The sequence below is a fragment of the Triticum aestivum genome, chromosome 2D (assembly GCF_018294505.1).
Source record: "Triticum aestivum cultivar Chinese Spring chromosome 2D, IWGSC CS RefSeq v2.1, whole genome shotgun sequence".
Classification (NCBI taxonomy): Eukaryota; Viridiplantae; Streptophyta; class Magnoliopsida; order Poales; family Poaceae; genus Triticum; species Triticum aestivum.
The window spans coordinates 419,390,564-419,403,458 of record NC_057799.1 but is presented as its reverse complement, the minus strand read 5'-3'; the positions used below and the strand labels follow the sequence as shown (position 1 = coordinate 419,403,458).

Below are 12,895 nucleotides of genomic sequence, written 5' to 3'. Positions count from 1 at the left end.
TCATAGCTGGTTCCAGCATCCCATCTGACGGTTCGGGGGGAAATCCATGACCGGAAGCACCGGCAGAGCGATCATGGTTTTACAGCGAGCTGGTCACCGTCGCCGGCGCCGGTGGCCTCTCGCCGCGCAACCAACGTGTGTGGTGGTTGGAGTTTGAAGGCCCACACGCATGGGAAGATTTGCTCGGGAGGGGGAGGGGTGTTGGCAGCCATCTCCGCTGGCAGTTCATCTCCGGCGAGATGCTGTCGTGTCTGGGCAAGGAGGCTGCAGCAAAGAAGAAGTTGCAGCCCAGCGCGAGTGTGGGGTAGGTGTAGCGTGAGAAGATAAGGGAGAAGGAGGACGAGCGCTGGAGTGGGCCTGTGTACCTTATATGTCGCGAACTGAATCACTAAGGGGCTGCGCTCGTGGACGCGACCGGCTGAATCTTCGGCCGGGTGACAACGTTTCCCCTTGTAGAAAGTATAGGAGTACATCCGAGACGCGCATCATGAGAAGTGTGGACGGTCCAGATTGCTGGAGCATGTGGATCCGAGAGCCAAAACTGATTTTCGGCTATACTTTGGTTGCTCTGCACTTTACGTATGCTGTCTAAAATAACTATGACAGGCACCAGTGATTGGTGCTGTAATCTTCACCTTTTGCTGAGACATGTGATTGCTTTTCTAATCAGCAAAATGGGAGCGCACCATGCACATGGTAAGGAGGCCCGACCAAAAATAATACGCACCACCATGCACCACGGTAATTTGTAGTAGAGGTGTGGGTACGTCGGTACAGCTTAACTCCATGCATACGCCCGACCAAAGATAATACGTTTCGAGAAATCGAAGAAACATCTTAACAATAGGCTGTGTGATGTTTATTCATAAATGTGAAAGGGAGATTGCGCATCATGAGGATGACTTGTGCTGTTGTGCACCATGTATGCTACTCCCTCCATAATATATTAATTGTCGCTTAAGTGGATGTACAAAACAGGTCCTTGGTTATACTTCAACATCAAGGATACTATAATTTTATTTTCAAGCGCTTTGCGCAAAGAATACAGAACAAACACCAGAAGGAAAAGGCTTTACAGAAGGCACACCAGTAGGAGACTGAAAAGCAAAAAAAAATACAGGACTGGCAAAACAAAACTTAAAAATATAGAATGCCTAGCTGCCCAGCGGAAAGGAACTAATAAGACAAGGAAAAAAAAGAGTCTTTTCACAGAGATGCACACAGGCTTCAGAAGTGGCCACCTTGAGGAAGGTGAAGTGCGCACAGCTGCCATTCCTCTAACCTCTTTGATCCCGTCAAGCCTCTTTAAATATTTTTATTATGAACAACAATACGAGTGATTTATATCTAATCTAAACATCTGGTTAGCGGTTGTGCAAATATAGCCTTCAGATGGGTACCTGTCAGGCTCTTTAATCGCTATTTAAATTAAATAATCGCCATGCCACAGCCACATCACACGAAGAAAAGAAACGGAAAACGTGCCTGCAGTAGCACACACACTGGAGCTGGAAGAGACCTCTCTACCCACTGAAAACAACGGGATTGCTTCGTTTAGAAATGCTCTGTTTCATGACAAGTATAGGGTTAAACTCGACGATTGCACCAACGGAAACAACACTCATGGATTGTCCAATTAATAAGAGATAAACACGTGAGGGCAGCAACTAATACTCCGTTTCTTATTTAAGAACCTACCAAACGTCTACAGCCTGAACAGTCTGGTATCCTGCTGGGTTTCATCTTTTCTCCAGATTCAACCACATTTCTAGACAATTTGAGTGCCGCCACCAGTACTGTGGAGTTTCAGATGAAATAACAAAATTCTCGTCACGGCCTGGCATCCTAGCGTCTATTTCCAGACCACATCGCCGAAGAATCTGAGAGCAGGGGCGCCTCTGACCTCCACATCGAGAAGTGGCGCTTGGATTAGCTCTAGGCCGCCAAGTTCACGATCATTGCTTATCATATTCAGGGCACGTGCTTCTTCCTGAAACCGTCAAGTTCTAATTAATTCGGGATAAGGGATGTAGCACTGCTAAGTTATGATTATGTGATTGGAAGCTCCTTGACAAATTGAATCATAGGAATAACAGCACGTGCGCCAACTTGCCAGAATGGTACCTTGCGTTTTGTAGAACAAAATCTGCACTCAGATGTAGAGGGGGGCAATACTTGATTTACGACAAGCCTTGTTGCTGACGCACCATCCTTCTTCAAAGATGCATGAAACCTTGATGACTCGGTGATAGCCATCACCTGAGAAAGCGAGCACCCACAAGCATGATCAAATAGATGCAGCTACCATGCATGCGCTTTATGCGTTTCACATTTTTGCATCAAATAAATGTTGCCACTATTGCAATAATGGTTGGGCATTTACCGTAGGAATCGTCAGAATGATAAATTCAGTTGATTGTGGATCTTGCATAAGCTCATGTACTCTGGCAATCTGCTTTCTTAGCACCTCTATCCTGGCAGGCTTTATACAATAGAAAGATGATCAGTCTGTAATACATGCTACAAACATAACTATCCAACTGAAACAGGAAATTAGTATGCACTTACATCTATTTGGTCTTTCCCGAAAGCTGATTTAAGAGCTGGGAAGGATGACGCTAAATTCACAGCCTGAAAAGTCCGTGGAGTTACATGTGTTATACTTACTTGCACATTCGCATAAACACAAGACTGGTTTCAGGGTCCCAGCAAAGCATAATTCAGGAAAATTTCCAAACGAGTTTCAACAGCTGGTACAAAAATCTGTGCTTCCTACATCACTGTGGATGCGCACTGTATTTATAGCGTTTATTTTCTTTAACTATTTGAATTCAATACCAACATGTAGTCAAAAGGCATTGTGACCAACATGTAGTCACAACAAAAAGGACACTATAGTTCTGTCACAATGCACCAACATGTAGTCAAAAGGCCTTGTGACCTGTAGCATGCACCACCTAGTATCTCATATGAATACTCATTTGGGCATTTCAGCAACATAAATAAATTAACTAAAGATATTTCTAAGTAATATTACCTAAGAGAAAAGAGCATGGAGGGTTTCAAAACAGGAAACAAACCAGCACAAAAGTCTTTGGCCTTATAATGGGTATTCTAATTGTCCAAGAAGAAAAAAGGCGAGTTGAACAAAACGGTTTGTTTGGCTTCCTTTTCTCTTTCTACCGTTAAAATTCGTTACAATAAGTCCATAGCCCAGTTTAATGCTTACACCGCATGGAAAAATCTTACTTTGATGCAGTTTGTAGCTTTAGCCCATATAAAAAACAACTCTCAGGAAATATTAAAGGACCACTATAGTTGCATGGCATGGGTGCAAAGTTTGGTCTCACATGGAGGGAAGTTGATATCAACATACAAGGGACTCTCGCCTCTCACTCCTCCTAAGAGCTTGGGAAGAGGACTGATACACGCCGCTCCTCCTCCGCCGTTTGCCTCGCACATGTTTCATGAAAGAGCCGAGCCAAGCTCAGACCTCTGTCGAGTGTGCGTTTTATATTTGCCGGTTGGAATGGATAATTAATTAATTAATAATTATTATGATTCATTAACGAACGTGTTAATAACAAACATTTCCAACTTGTTCAGATGTGGTTTGTTACCGACTCGGATCGTGGGTTTATCCAAAGTCTTACTCGACCGACTATATAAAGATAAGTTCAGCAACCTTTGTGTCACCCATCAGATCGTATCTGCTACCTCACACTCGCACCACCATTCCTCTCACTGTGTCGCTCTTGGCTTCCCCATCCCGGCGACCACGTGCACGAGAGAGTAGGGCTCCAGAACCGTGCCCTTAGCGAACCTTCACCCGGTGAAGGGCGATTAGGTTTTTGGGGGACGTCTCGGCGCGACTGCTCGTCTTTGTTCGAATATTTCCACAACCGCGGCAACTTCCACGACTTCCGACTTTACCGATCTTGCTATGGCTGACACCGGCAAGACTGCCACCAAAGCAGCCGTTCCAACCAGATCGTACATCCCGTTCACCTTGTTCATGTGAATTTCATAGATATACAAGTTATGTGTTTCATATGTACTCGCATGACTAGTTTAGAGTATGTGATTAATATTGCTAGCATTCTTCTCATGATATTAATCTTGATTAAATTAATTTAAAAATTGCTCATTATTCCAACAATCCAAAAACCTAATTTGTTTACGCAATTTTTTATTCAAGGCTTTGCTACTGCTCTGAAACCGAATCCATATAAGGGGGTGCACTTTAAGCGTTGGCAAACAAAACCATCTTGAGACTAATCACTATTTACGTGTACCCAGAGAACACGAGGCAGAAGATACACACACCAAGAGGGCCGACAGACAGTCTAGAGCCTGTGCTGCAAAAGAATTCTCACAGGTTCAAGGGAAAGAATGTGGTCGTTCAAACTGCGCTCGGAACAGTGAGCCACAAGATGGTTCTCATTTGCCAAAGCTTAAAGTGCACACCCGTAAACGGGTTCTGTTTCAGAGCAGCAACAAAGCCTTGAATTGAAAATTGCCTAAACAAATAAGGTTTTAGGATTGTTGAAATAAATAGGAAATTTATAATTAATTCAATCCAGATTAATACCATGACAACCGTGCTAGCAATATTAATCACACTCTAAACTAGGCATGCGAGTTACGTACAAAACATAGAACTCGCATATCTATAAAATTCGCATAAATAGCATTCACATGAACGGAAAAGAGGTGAAAAGATACACAATCTAGTCAAGCGGTGGCAGTCATGCTGGTGTCGGCCATGGCGAGATCCGCAATGTCAAAGTCGTGGAAGTCGTCTTGGTCACGGAAGTAGTCAAACGAAGGTGAGCAGTCGTAACGACACACTCACCCAAAAACTTATCACCCTTCACCAGATGCAGGTTCGTGAAGGCACATTTCCAGAGCCCTGCTCTACCGTGCAGCCAAGATGAGCGAGAGGAACAGCGAAAGTGGTGCGAGCGGGCAGATGGTAGATGCACTCTGATGGGTGACGGTTAGGGTTGCCGAACTACTCTCTTTATAGTCAGTGGGGTAAGACGATGGGATAAACCCACATCCGAGTCGGTAACAGCCCACCATCAAACAAACCGGAAATGGCTGTTACTAACGCATCTACTAATGACTCGTAACTAATAATAAATAATTAGCAACTCTAACCAGCAAGCTAAAAAACAAATACTCCATACTTAGCATGGGTCTAAGCCCGGCTCGACGAAACACTATGCGAGCGTGTGTTCCATGGCATGACGAGGCGGGCGGCAGCAGCAGAGGAGGAGAGTGCGTGTATGGGTCTTCTTCTCAAGCTAATAGCAGGAGTGAGAGAGAGTCTCTTATATGTTGGTCTCAACTCCCCTCCACTATCCATTTGGGACTAAACTTTGCACCTATGCCATGCAACAAGTAGGCCTTTGGATTTTTTACGGAATTATTTTCTTATATGAGCGAAAGCCCACAAACCCTAACAGTTTGTCCCTGCCGCTGTTCCTTAATAATTACTACTTCGATCACCATTATGTAAATATCGCAAGAAAAAAAACATGCGCAAACACATACTCTATCAAGCGAAATTCATGTAACCAGGATAAAGCTATATGAGGCAAGGTTAGTGGTTGCGGCAAAGCTCACCTTATTGGCCATACCAAGGAGCTTCTCCATTAAAGTTGTAGCAGATAAAAGGTTAAGTGTATGCCCCTGTGCAGTATATAAGTATAATAACCCAATTAGAAGTGAAAGAAGCAGAAATAGAATAGACTTGGATTCAAGGCAAAGTGAAGTGTGCATACAGTTGCCGCGGTATCCAAAACTATGCGCCTAAATTTATTGCTCTCTTGCAGTTCGACGATTTGCATCAGCTGCAAGGATACGCTTCAGGTGATGACTAAACTTTACAAAGTATGTAACGAATAATAAATTCCCCACCAAATTGTAAACTTTGATTGATACCTTCGAAATTGCAACGGCTTCTCCAAATCCAGGAGTTTTCATCAGCATTTCATGCAGCTTATTCTTTCCCAGCTTTAAAGGCCAGACATCATGGGCATAAGTAATGTTAACTAGTAAGATATTAAAACAAAAATGTCTCTGCTCGAAGAAATAGCAAACAAAAGATAAATTTATGGTACTCTGTCTGATCAGACAATGTTGAATAAAAAGTGCATGTGAAATAATCGGCCAACTGACCAGTGGTATGCAAATATGATGCAGCTGTGCTACATAATAAGGTATATAAGCATATGAAACCAACAACTCATGTCCAAAGTCCAAACTCAAGACACATCATTATCTGGGTGTGTTGCGAATGAAGAAAATGGCAGTGCAAGAACAAGCATACATGTAGCCTATGGCGTATACTATTTAAGCATCAATGTAGATGCAAATAAAAAGAAACTTTACCATGACACTGGAAATCAACTAAAATGCAAGATGGAGAAGCAAAAAAAAAAGATTTCCGAGGTAATGTTTACCGGATCAGCAAGGACTCCAAGCCCTATCTTGTCCAGTATATTACGCATAAAAGATCCACTATTAGAAGATTCCTCCTTTGTATTAACATGGCCAATCTGTAGAGAAACAAGTTCCATCCATCATCAAAGCAACAAGCATGACCAGAATTGGATCCTCTACATGACTTCATTAAGTGTACAAGCATGGCAGAACCCAGTTTCAACTACAAAATCGAAAACATCAACCTCTCCTAACATTCACTACCTCCAGGATTATAAAAAGTGTTTGTTTTATGATTGGACAGCTGATGGTGGCCATGCACACCGAACAGATAAAACTGCAAGATGGAACGGGATATTGCAAACCATTCCAGTACAACTGCTCCTACCTCGGCAGCAAAAAGAGAGTCGACTCCATTGACAGGTACAATATTACCGCCACTCAGGTCCTATAAACAACGAATGCAAGATATTCAAAAGAGGGGCTAAAGAATTAATCCCACTAGCATTGCATAACAATACAAGAGCTCAGATACTTGTTCAAATGTATCACCCAGTGAATGTGCTGGGTGCATAGAAACTATGAGCGTCGGTTCACCATGGTTGGCAAACTTCATAGCAAGCGATGCTGCCATGCTTGTTGTCCCAACACCACCTTTGCCTCCAAGCACGTAGTACCTCTTTGTGTCGGCAACCATCTCCCCAAATCCGCCATTAACCTCCACCAGACTGGAATTGTATCTTGCTGTTCAAAATTTCAGAAATAGCACTATTAGCGTGTCTCTTGTGTTTTCAGAGCAGCAGACTGGTTTTAAGTTAGTATCAAATCTGGAATTCAGTAGAGAAGTCACAACCGATCATGGCTCAGAAGACAAGTATGATACAGATTCCAGGCATGGTACAAGCTCGTACAACACAACGCAACATTATCCCGCAAGGAGAAATTGACTGGCATATACAGAATCTAATGTCCATAACATGACAGCAACCAAACAGACCAAGAACTACAACTAGCAGCGAGTAAAATGCGTGCATTCGATTCTTGTCACATGGGAGGTGGGAGAGGGGGGGGGGGGCAAACCTTGGGTGCTCCAGTGAGCCACGAGGGGCTCCACCGCCGGCGCCGTAGAGAGGCGGCGGCAGGCAGCGAGGGTGAGGCGCCGAGCCGTAGGGTTCAGGAGAGCTGCCATTTGGGCTATAGGGCTCTTGGCTTGGCCGGGCTGAATTCAGGTCTTTACGAATTGGGAATCTTTCTCTCAAAAAAAAAAAAAGAATACCGCTAAAAACAATATGAACATGTTTACCGTATTGAAATTTATTTTACGAAAAGTCAAGATGGCCGAGTTGGTCTAAGGCGCCAGTTTCAGGTACTGGTCCGAAAGGGCGTGGGTTCAAATCCCACTCTTGACATCTCCTTTTTCTTCAAGTGCCATAAAAAATAACATCTCCTTTTTCTTCAAGTGCCATAAAAAATATAAGGATGTTTTTTTCCGGCCTAATTTTACGAGCTTCATTCAATAAAGGCATTTGGTTGAACAGTGAGTCAGACTGCTCATCAGGAAGCTAGAAGTGTTATCAATCCAAATCCCACTCTTAACATTTCCTTTTCTTTTAGTGCCGTAAAAAATACAAGGATGTTTTTTTCCGACCTAATTTTGCGAGCTTCATTCAATAAAGGCATTTGGTGGAACAAGTTCAAATCCCACTCTTGACATCTCCTTTTTCTTTAAGTGCCATAAAAAATATAAGGATGTTTTTTTCCGGCCTAATTTTACGAGCTTCATTCAATAAAGGCATTTGGTTGAACAGTGAGTCAGACTGCTCATCAGGAAGCTAGAAGTGTTATCAATCCAAATCCCACTCTTAACATTTCTTTTTCTTTTAGTGCCATAAAAAATATAAGGATGTTTTTTTCCGACCTAATTTTGCGAGCTTCATTCAATAAAGGCATTTGGTGGAACAAGTTCAAATCCCACTCTTGACATCTCCTTTTTCTTTAAGTGCCATAAAAAATATAAGGATGTTTTTTTCCGGCCTAATTTTACGAGCTTCATTCAATAAAGGCATTTGGTTGAACAGTGAGTCAGACTGCTCATCAGGAAGCTAGAAGTGTTATCAATCCAAATCCCACTCTTAACATTTCCTTTTCTTTTAGTGCCATAAAAAATATAAGGATGTTTTTTTCCGACCTAATTTTGCGAGCTTCATTCAATAAAGGCATTTGGTGGAACAATGAGTCAGACTGCTCATCAGGAAGCTAGAAGTGTTATCAATCCAACTTTCGGTCACAACAAGCATTACAAAGCAAACCGAGAACACATGATTTCTTGGTAACCATGGGTGACTTCACTACTCGCTTTATGGGGGATATGTAGCTCATGCTGCTATAGCTAACCTATAAGTTTAATTGAGACTGTATTTTATGTACAGTTTTAGTGCTCGTTCGTTGCATCAAAAACGCTCATAGCATGATCCATATAGTCACTTTTCATCTCCATTATGCATGATTTTTGGTTTCCGAGCATTTTATTATGGTCATTGCACAACCATTATTTTTTATTAGTTGTTCTCAGTTTCATTGCTGGTGTAGGTGCATTGTAGCTCCCGTGGACTTAACACGCTGAAAAGAACCAAGTTGGGACCGATCCGGAGAAGTTACAAGCATTAGATCCAAACCCTTTGACTAATCTGACAAAGTGGAATTCCCCAATAAGCCCAAATTAAAGATCCAGCACCGTGAGATTATCGGGCTCGTCCACACGAATCCAACAAGTCCAAGAACATTGGCATCGAAGTTCGTATGAGAACATGGACCAAAATACCAAACACCACGCATAGGTTCCACAAGAGAATACAGTTCATGGTATGACCGCACATGGTCATACCGCCCCATCTTGGTTGCGGATTTGGTTGTAGCTTCCACGATTCTTCATCGATTTTGTCTCCATTTGTTCCCACACGATCCGTGCACATCAAGGAATGTACCGGGAGAGGTTGAGACCCCTATAGAGCCCTTGGATCAATGGATAGGAGGTGGACCCACACAGGAGACCTCATGGAGGCCGGCTATATATACAAGAAAAACCATAGTCGTTGCCCAAACAATCTGCATCTGGGCCACATGCCCCTAGTTGTTTGGCTATAGCCTAGCATGAAGGAAATATGCCCTAGAGGCAATAATAAAGTTGTTATTTATATTTCCTTATATCATGATAAATGTTTATTATTCATGCTAGAATTGTATTAACCGGAAACTTAGTACATGTGTGAATACATAGACAAACATAGTGTCACTAGTATGCCTCTACTTGACTAGCTCGTTAATCAAAGATGGCTAAGTTTCCTAGCCATAGACATGAGTTGTCATTTGATGAACGGGATCACATCATTAGAGAATGGTGTGATTGACTTCACCCATTTCATTAGCTTAGCACTTGATCGTTTAGTTTGTTGCTATTGTTTTCTTCATGACTTATACATGTTCCTATGACTATGACATTATGCAACTCCCGAATGTCGGAGGAACACTTTATGTGCTACCAAACGTCACAACGTAACTGGGTGATTATAAAGGTGCTCTACAGGTGTCTCCGATGGTGTTTGTTGAGTTGGAATATATCGAGATTAGGATTTGTCACTCCGATTGTCGGAGAGGTATCTCTGGGCCCTCTCGGTAATGCACATCACTATAAGCCTTGCAAGCAATGTGACTAATGAGTTAGTTGCGGGATGATGCATTACGGAACGAGTAAAGAGACTTGCCGGTAACGAGATTGAACTAGGTATTGAGATACCGACGATCGAATCTCGGGCAAGTAACATACCGATGACAAAGGGAACAACGTATGTTGTTATGCGGTTTGACGGATAAAGATCTTCGTAGAATATGTGGGAGCCAATATGAGCATCCAGGTTCCGCTATTGGTTATTGACCGGAGACGTGTCTCAGTCATGCCTACATAGTTATCGAACCCGTAGGGTCCGCACGCTTAACGTTCGGTGACGATCGGTATTATGAGTTTATGTGTTTTGATGTACCGAAGATAGTTCGGAGTCCCGGATATGATCACGGACATGACGAGGAGTCTCGAAATGGTCGAGACATAAAGATCGATATATTGGATGGCTATGTTTGGACATCGGAATGGTTCCTGGTGAGTTCGGGCATTTACCGGAGTATCGGGAGGTTACCGGAACCCCCGGGGAGTCAATGGGCCTTATTGGGCCTTAGTGGAAAGGAGGAGAAGGCGGCCAAGGTGGGGGCGCCCCCCCAAGCCCAATCCGAATTGGGAGGGGGAAGGCCCCCCTTTCCTTCTCCCCTTCTCCCCCTTCCTTCCCTCTCCTACTCCAACTAGGGAAGGGGGAATCCTACTCCCACCGGGAGTAGGACTCCCCCCTTGGGCGCGCCTAGGAGGCCGGCCCTCTCCCCCTCCTCCACTCCTTTATATACGGGGGAGGGGGGCACCCTATAGACACACAAGTTGATCATTGATCTCTTAGCCGTGTGCGGTGCCTCCTCCACCATAATCCACCTCGGTCATATCGTTGTAGTGCTTAGGTGAAGCCCTGCACCGGTAGCTTCATCATCACCGTCACCACGCCGTCGTGCTGACGAAACTCTCCCTCGACACTTGCTGGATTGTGAGTTCGTGGGACGTCATCGAGCTGAACGTGTGCTGAACTCGGAGGTGCCGTGCGTTCGGTACTTGGATCGGTCGGATCGTGAAGACGTACGTGAAAGTGCTAGTTATCAACTAGAGGGGGGTGAATAGGCGATTTTTATGAAAGTCTTCAAAACATGAAAGTTTCGAAGACAAACAATAGAAATGAACCTATTGATATGCAGCGGAAGGTAGACTACACTAAGCAAGCCATAGTCAAGTATTCAATGAAGTGAAAGCACGAAGACTAATAGCAGCTAGGTAGTAAAGATCAGGATGGAAGATAGTATGAAGCCAAACAACGATAGTAGTCACACAGTGAAGTCAAACAGGTAGTGCAAGCAGGCAATGACTTCATGAAGACAAACTATAAGTAAAGAGAGGGAGACGATAGAACCAGTCGCTTGGCGAAGACAAGGATTTGTTGGACCAGTTCCAGTTGCTATGATAACTGTACGTCTGGTTAGGGAGGCTGAGATTTAACTCAGAAGACCGTGTCTTCACCTTATTCCCCTTGAGCTAAGGACACCCAGTCCTCGCCCAATCACTCTGGTAAGTCTTCAAGGTAGACTTCCAAACCTTCACAGACTTCGTTCACCGGCGATCCACAATGACTCTTGGATGCTCAGAACGCGACGCCTAACCGGCTGGAGGATTCACAGTCCTCAAGTGTAACAAGTCTTCAGGTCACGCGGACAGAAAGACTTCAGTGATGCCTAACACTCTTTGGCTCTGGGTGTTTGGGCTTTGTCCTCGCAAGGATTTCTCTCTCTCAAAAGCTTCGGAGTGGGTTGCTCTCAAACGACAAAATCCGCGCACTAACTCTGAGCAGCCACCAATTTACGGTGTAGGGGGTGGGCTATTTATAGCCACTAGGCAACCCGACCTGATTTGTCCGAAATGACCCTGGGTCACTAAGGAACTGACACGTGTTCCAACGGTCAGATTTCAAACACACGCGGCAGCTTGACTTGGGCTACAAGTAAAGCTGACTCATCCAGCTCTGGATAAGATTTGCTCTCATTGTCTTCGCTCAAAGACATAGGATTTGGTTGAGCATCACTTCAGTCACTCTGACTTTGTTCACTGGGACCCCACTTAACAGTACGATGGTTCCTATGACTCAACAAAGAAGTAAAGGAAACAACGAAACAACTAAGTCTCCGCGCTCCATAGTCTTCACACAATGTCTTCTCAGGTCATAGTCTTCAATGTGAATATCTTCACATACCACCATTGTCTTCAATGTCTTCATACATTTTTAGGGGTCATCTCCGGTAGGTAAACCGAATCAGTGAGGGACTACTACCTATGTTATCCTGCAATTCTCACAAACACATTAGTCCCTCAACCAGGTTTGTCGTCAATACTCCAAAACCAACTAGGGGTGGCACTAGATGCACTTACAATCTCCCCCTTTTTGGTGATTGATGACAAACTGGTTGAAGTTTTCAATGGGGATAAAAGTATGTGAAATTGTAAAGGATAAAGGTATTGTCTCCATAAGTAGCAAAAGGCTCCCCCTAAAGATGTGCATATAAGTAATTTGCTTTTGGAATGCAAATGCACATGGCAGGTTGTACTTGTGGAGATCCTCTTCAACTTATGAAGACAATTCATCATGCACGATTTGATATAATGAAGATAATGACATGCATAATGAAAAATGGACGTCTGCAATATGACTCCGTGCGGGATTTATCATCGCACATGCGGAATTTATCATCGCATCACAGAATAGCAAACAAGTAGCAGACGACCATCAAGTTTAAGTGTTACAACTCA

The 12,895-nt window shown here is 43.6% G+C and overlaps 1 protein-coding gene and 1 non-coding gene across 2 annotated transcripts; one reads left to right on the top strand and one right to left on the bottom strand.

The window, feature by feature from the left end:
- Positions 1 to 1,531: 1,531 nt before the first annotated feature.
- LOC123053541 (ATPase GET3B) lies at positions 1,532 to 7,663 on the bottom strand. Its single transcript, XM_044477007.1, has 11 exons — positions 7,531 to 7,663; positions 6,986 to 7,194; positions 6,839 to 6,898; positions 6,471 to 6,566; positions 5,950 to 6,021; positions 5,790 to 5,858; positions 5,632 to 5,697; positions 2,569 to 2,631; positions 2,384 to 2,482; positions 2,125 to 2,259; positions 1,532 to 1,990 (listed from the first exon to the last, which is right to left on the bottom strand). Exons 1-11 carry the CDS (start codon positions 7,637 to 7,639, stop codon positions 1,853 to 1,855), a joined length of 1,116 nt encoding a protein of 371 aa, XP_044332942.1. The 5' UTR covers positions 7,640 to 7,663; the 3' UTR covers positions 1,532 to 1,852.
- Positions 7,664 to 7,778: 115 nt separating this feature from the next.
- Positions 7,779 to 7,859, top strand: TRNAL-CAG (transfer RNA leucine (anticodon CAG)). Its single transcript has one exon. It is a non-coding gene; the product is annotated as a tRNA-Leu (tRNA).
- Positions 7,860 to 12,895: the final 5,036 nt, after the last annotated feature.

Bases quoted from the DNA above. Each gene is read 5' to 3' on its own strand.
- LOC123053541 (XM_044477007.1), bottom strand. From the start codon at position 7,639: ATGGCAGCTCTCCTGAACCCTACGGCTCGGCGCCTCACCCTCGCTGCC. The intron at 7,195-7,530 runs GTTTGCCCCCCC...AATTTTGAACAG, and splicing joins GGCTCACTGGAGCACCCAAG to CAAGATACAATTCCAGTCTG. The intron at 6,022-6,470 runs GTAAACATTACC...TGGCCTTTAAAG, and splicing joins TTGGAGTCCTTGCTGATCCG to CTGGGAAAGAATAAGCTGCA.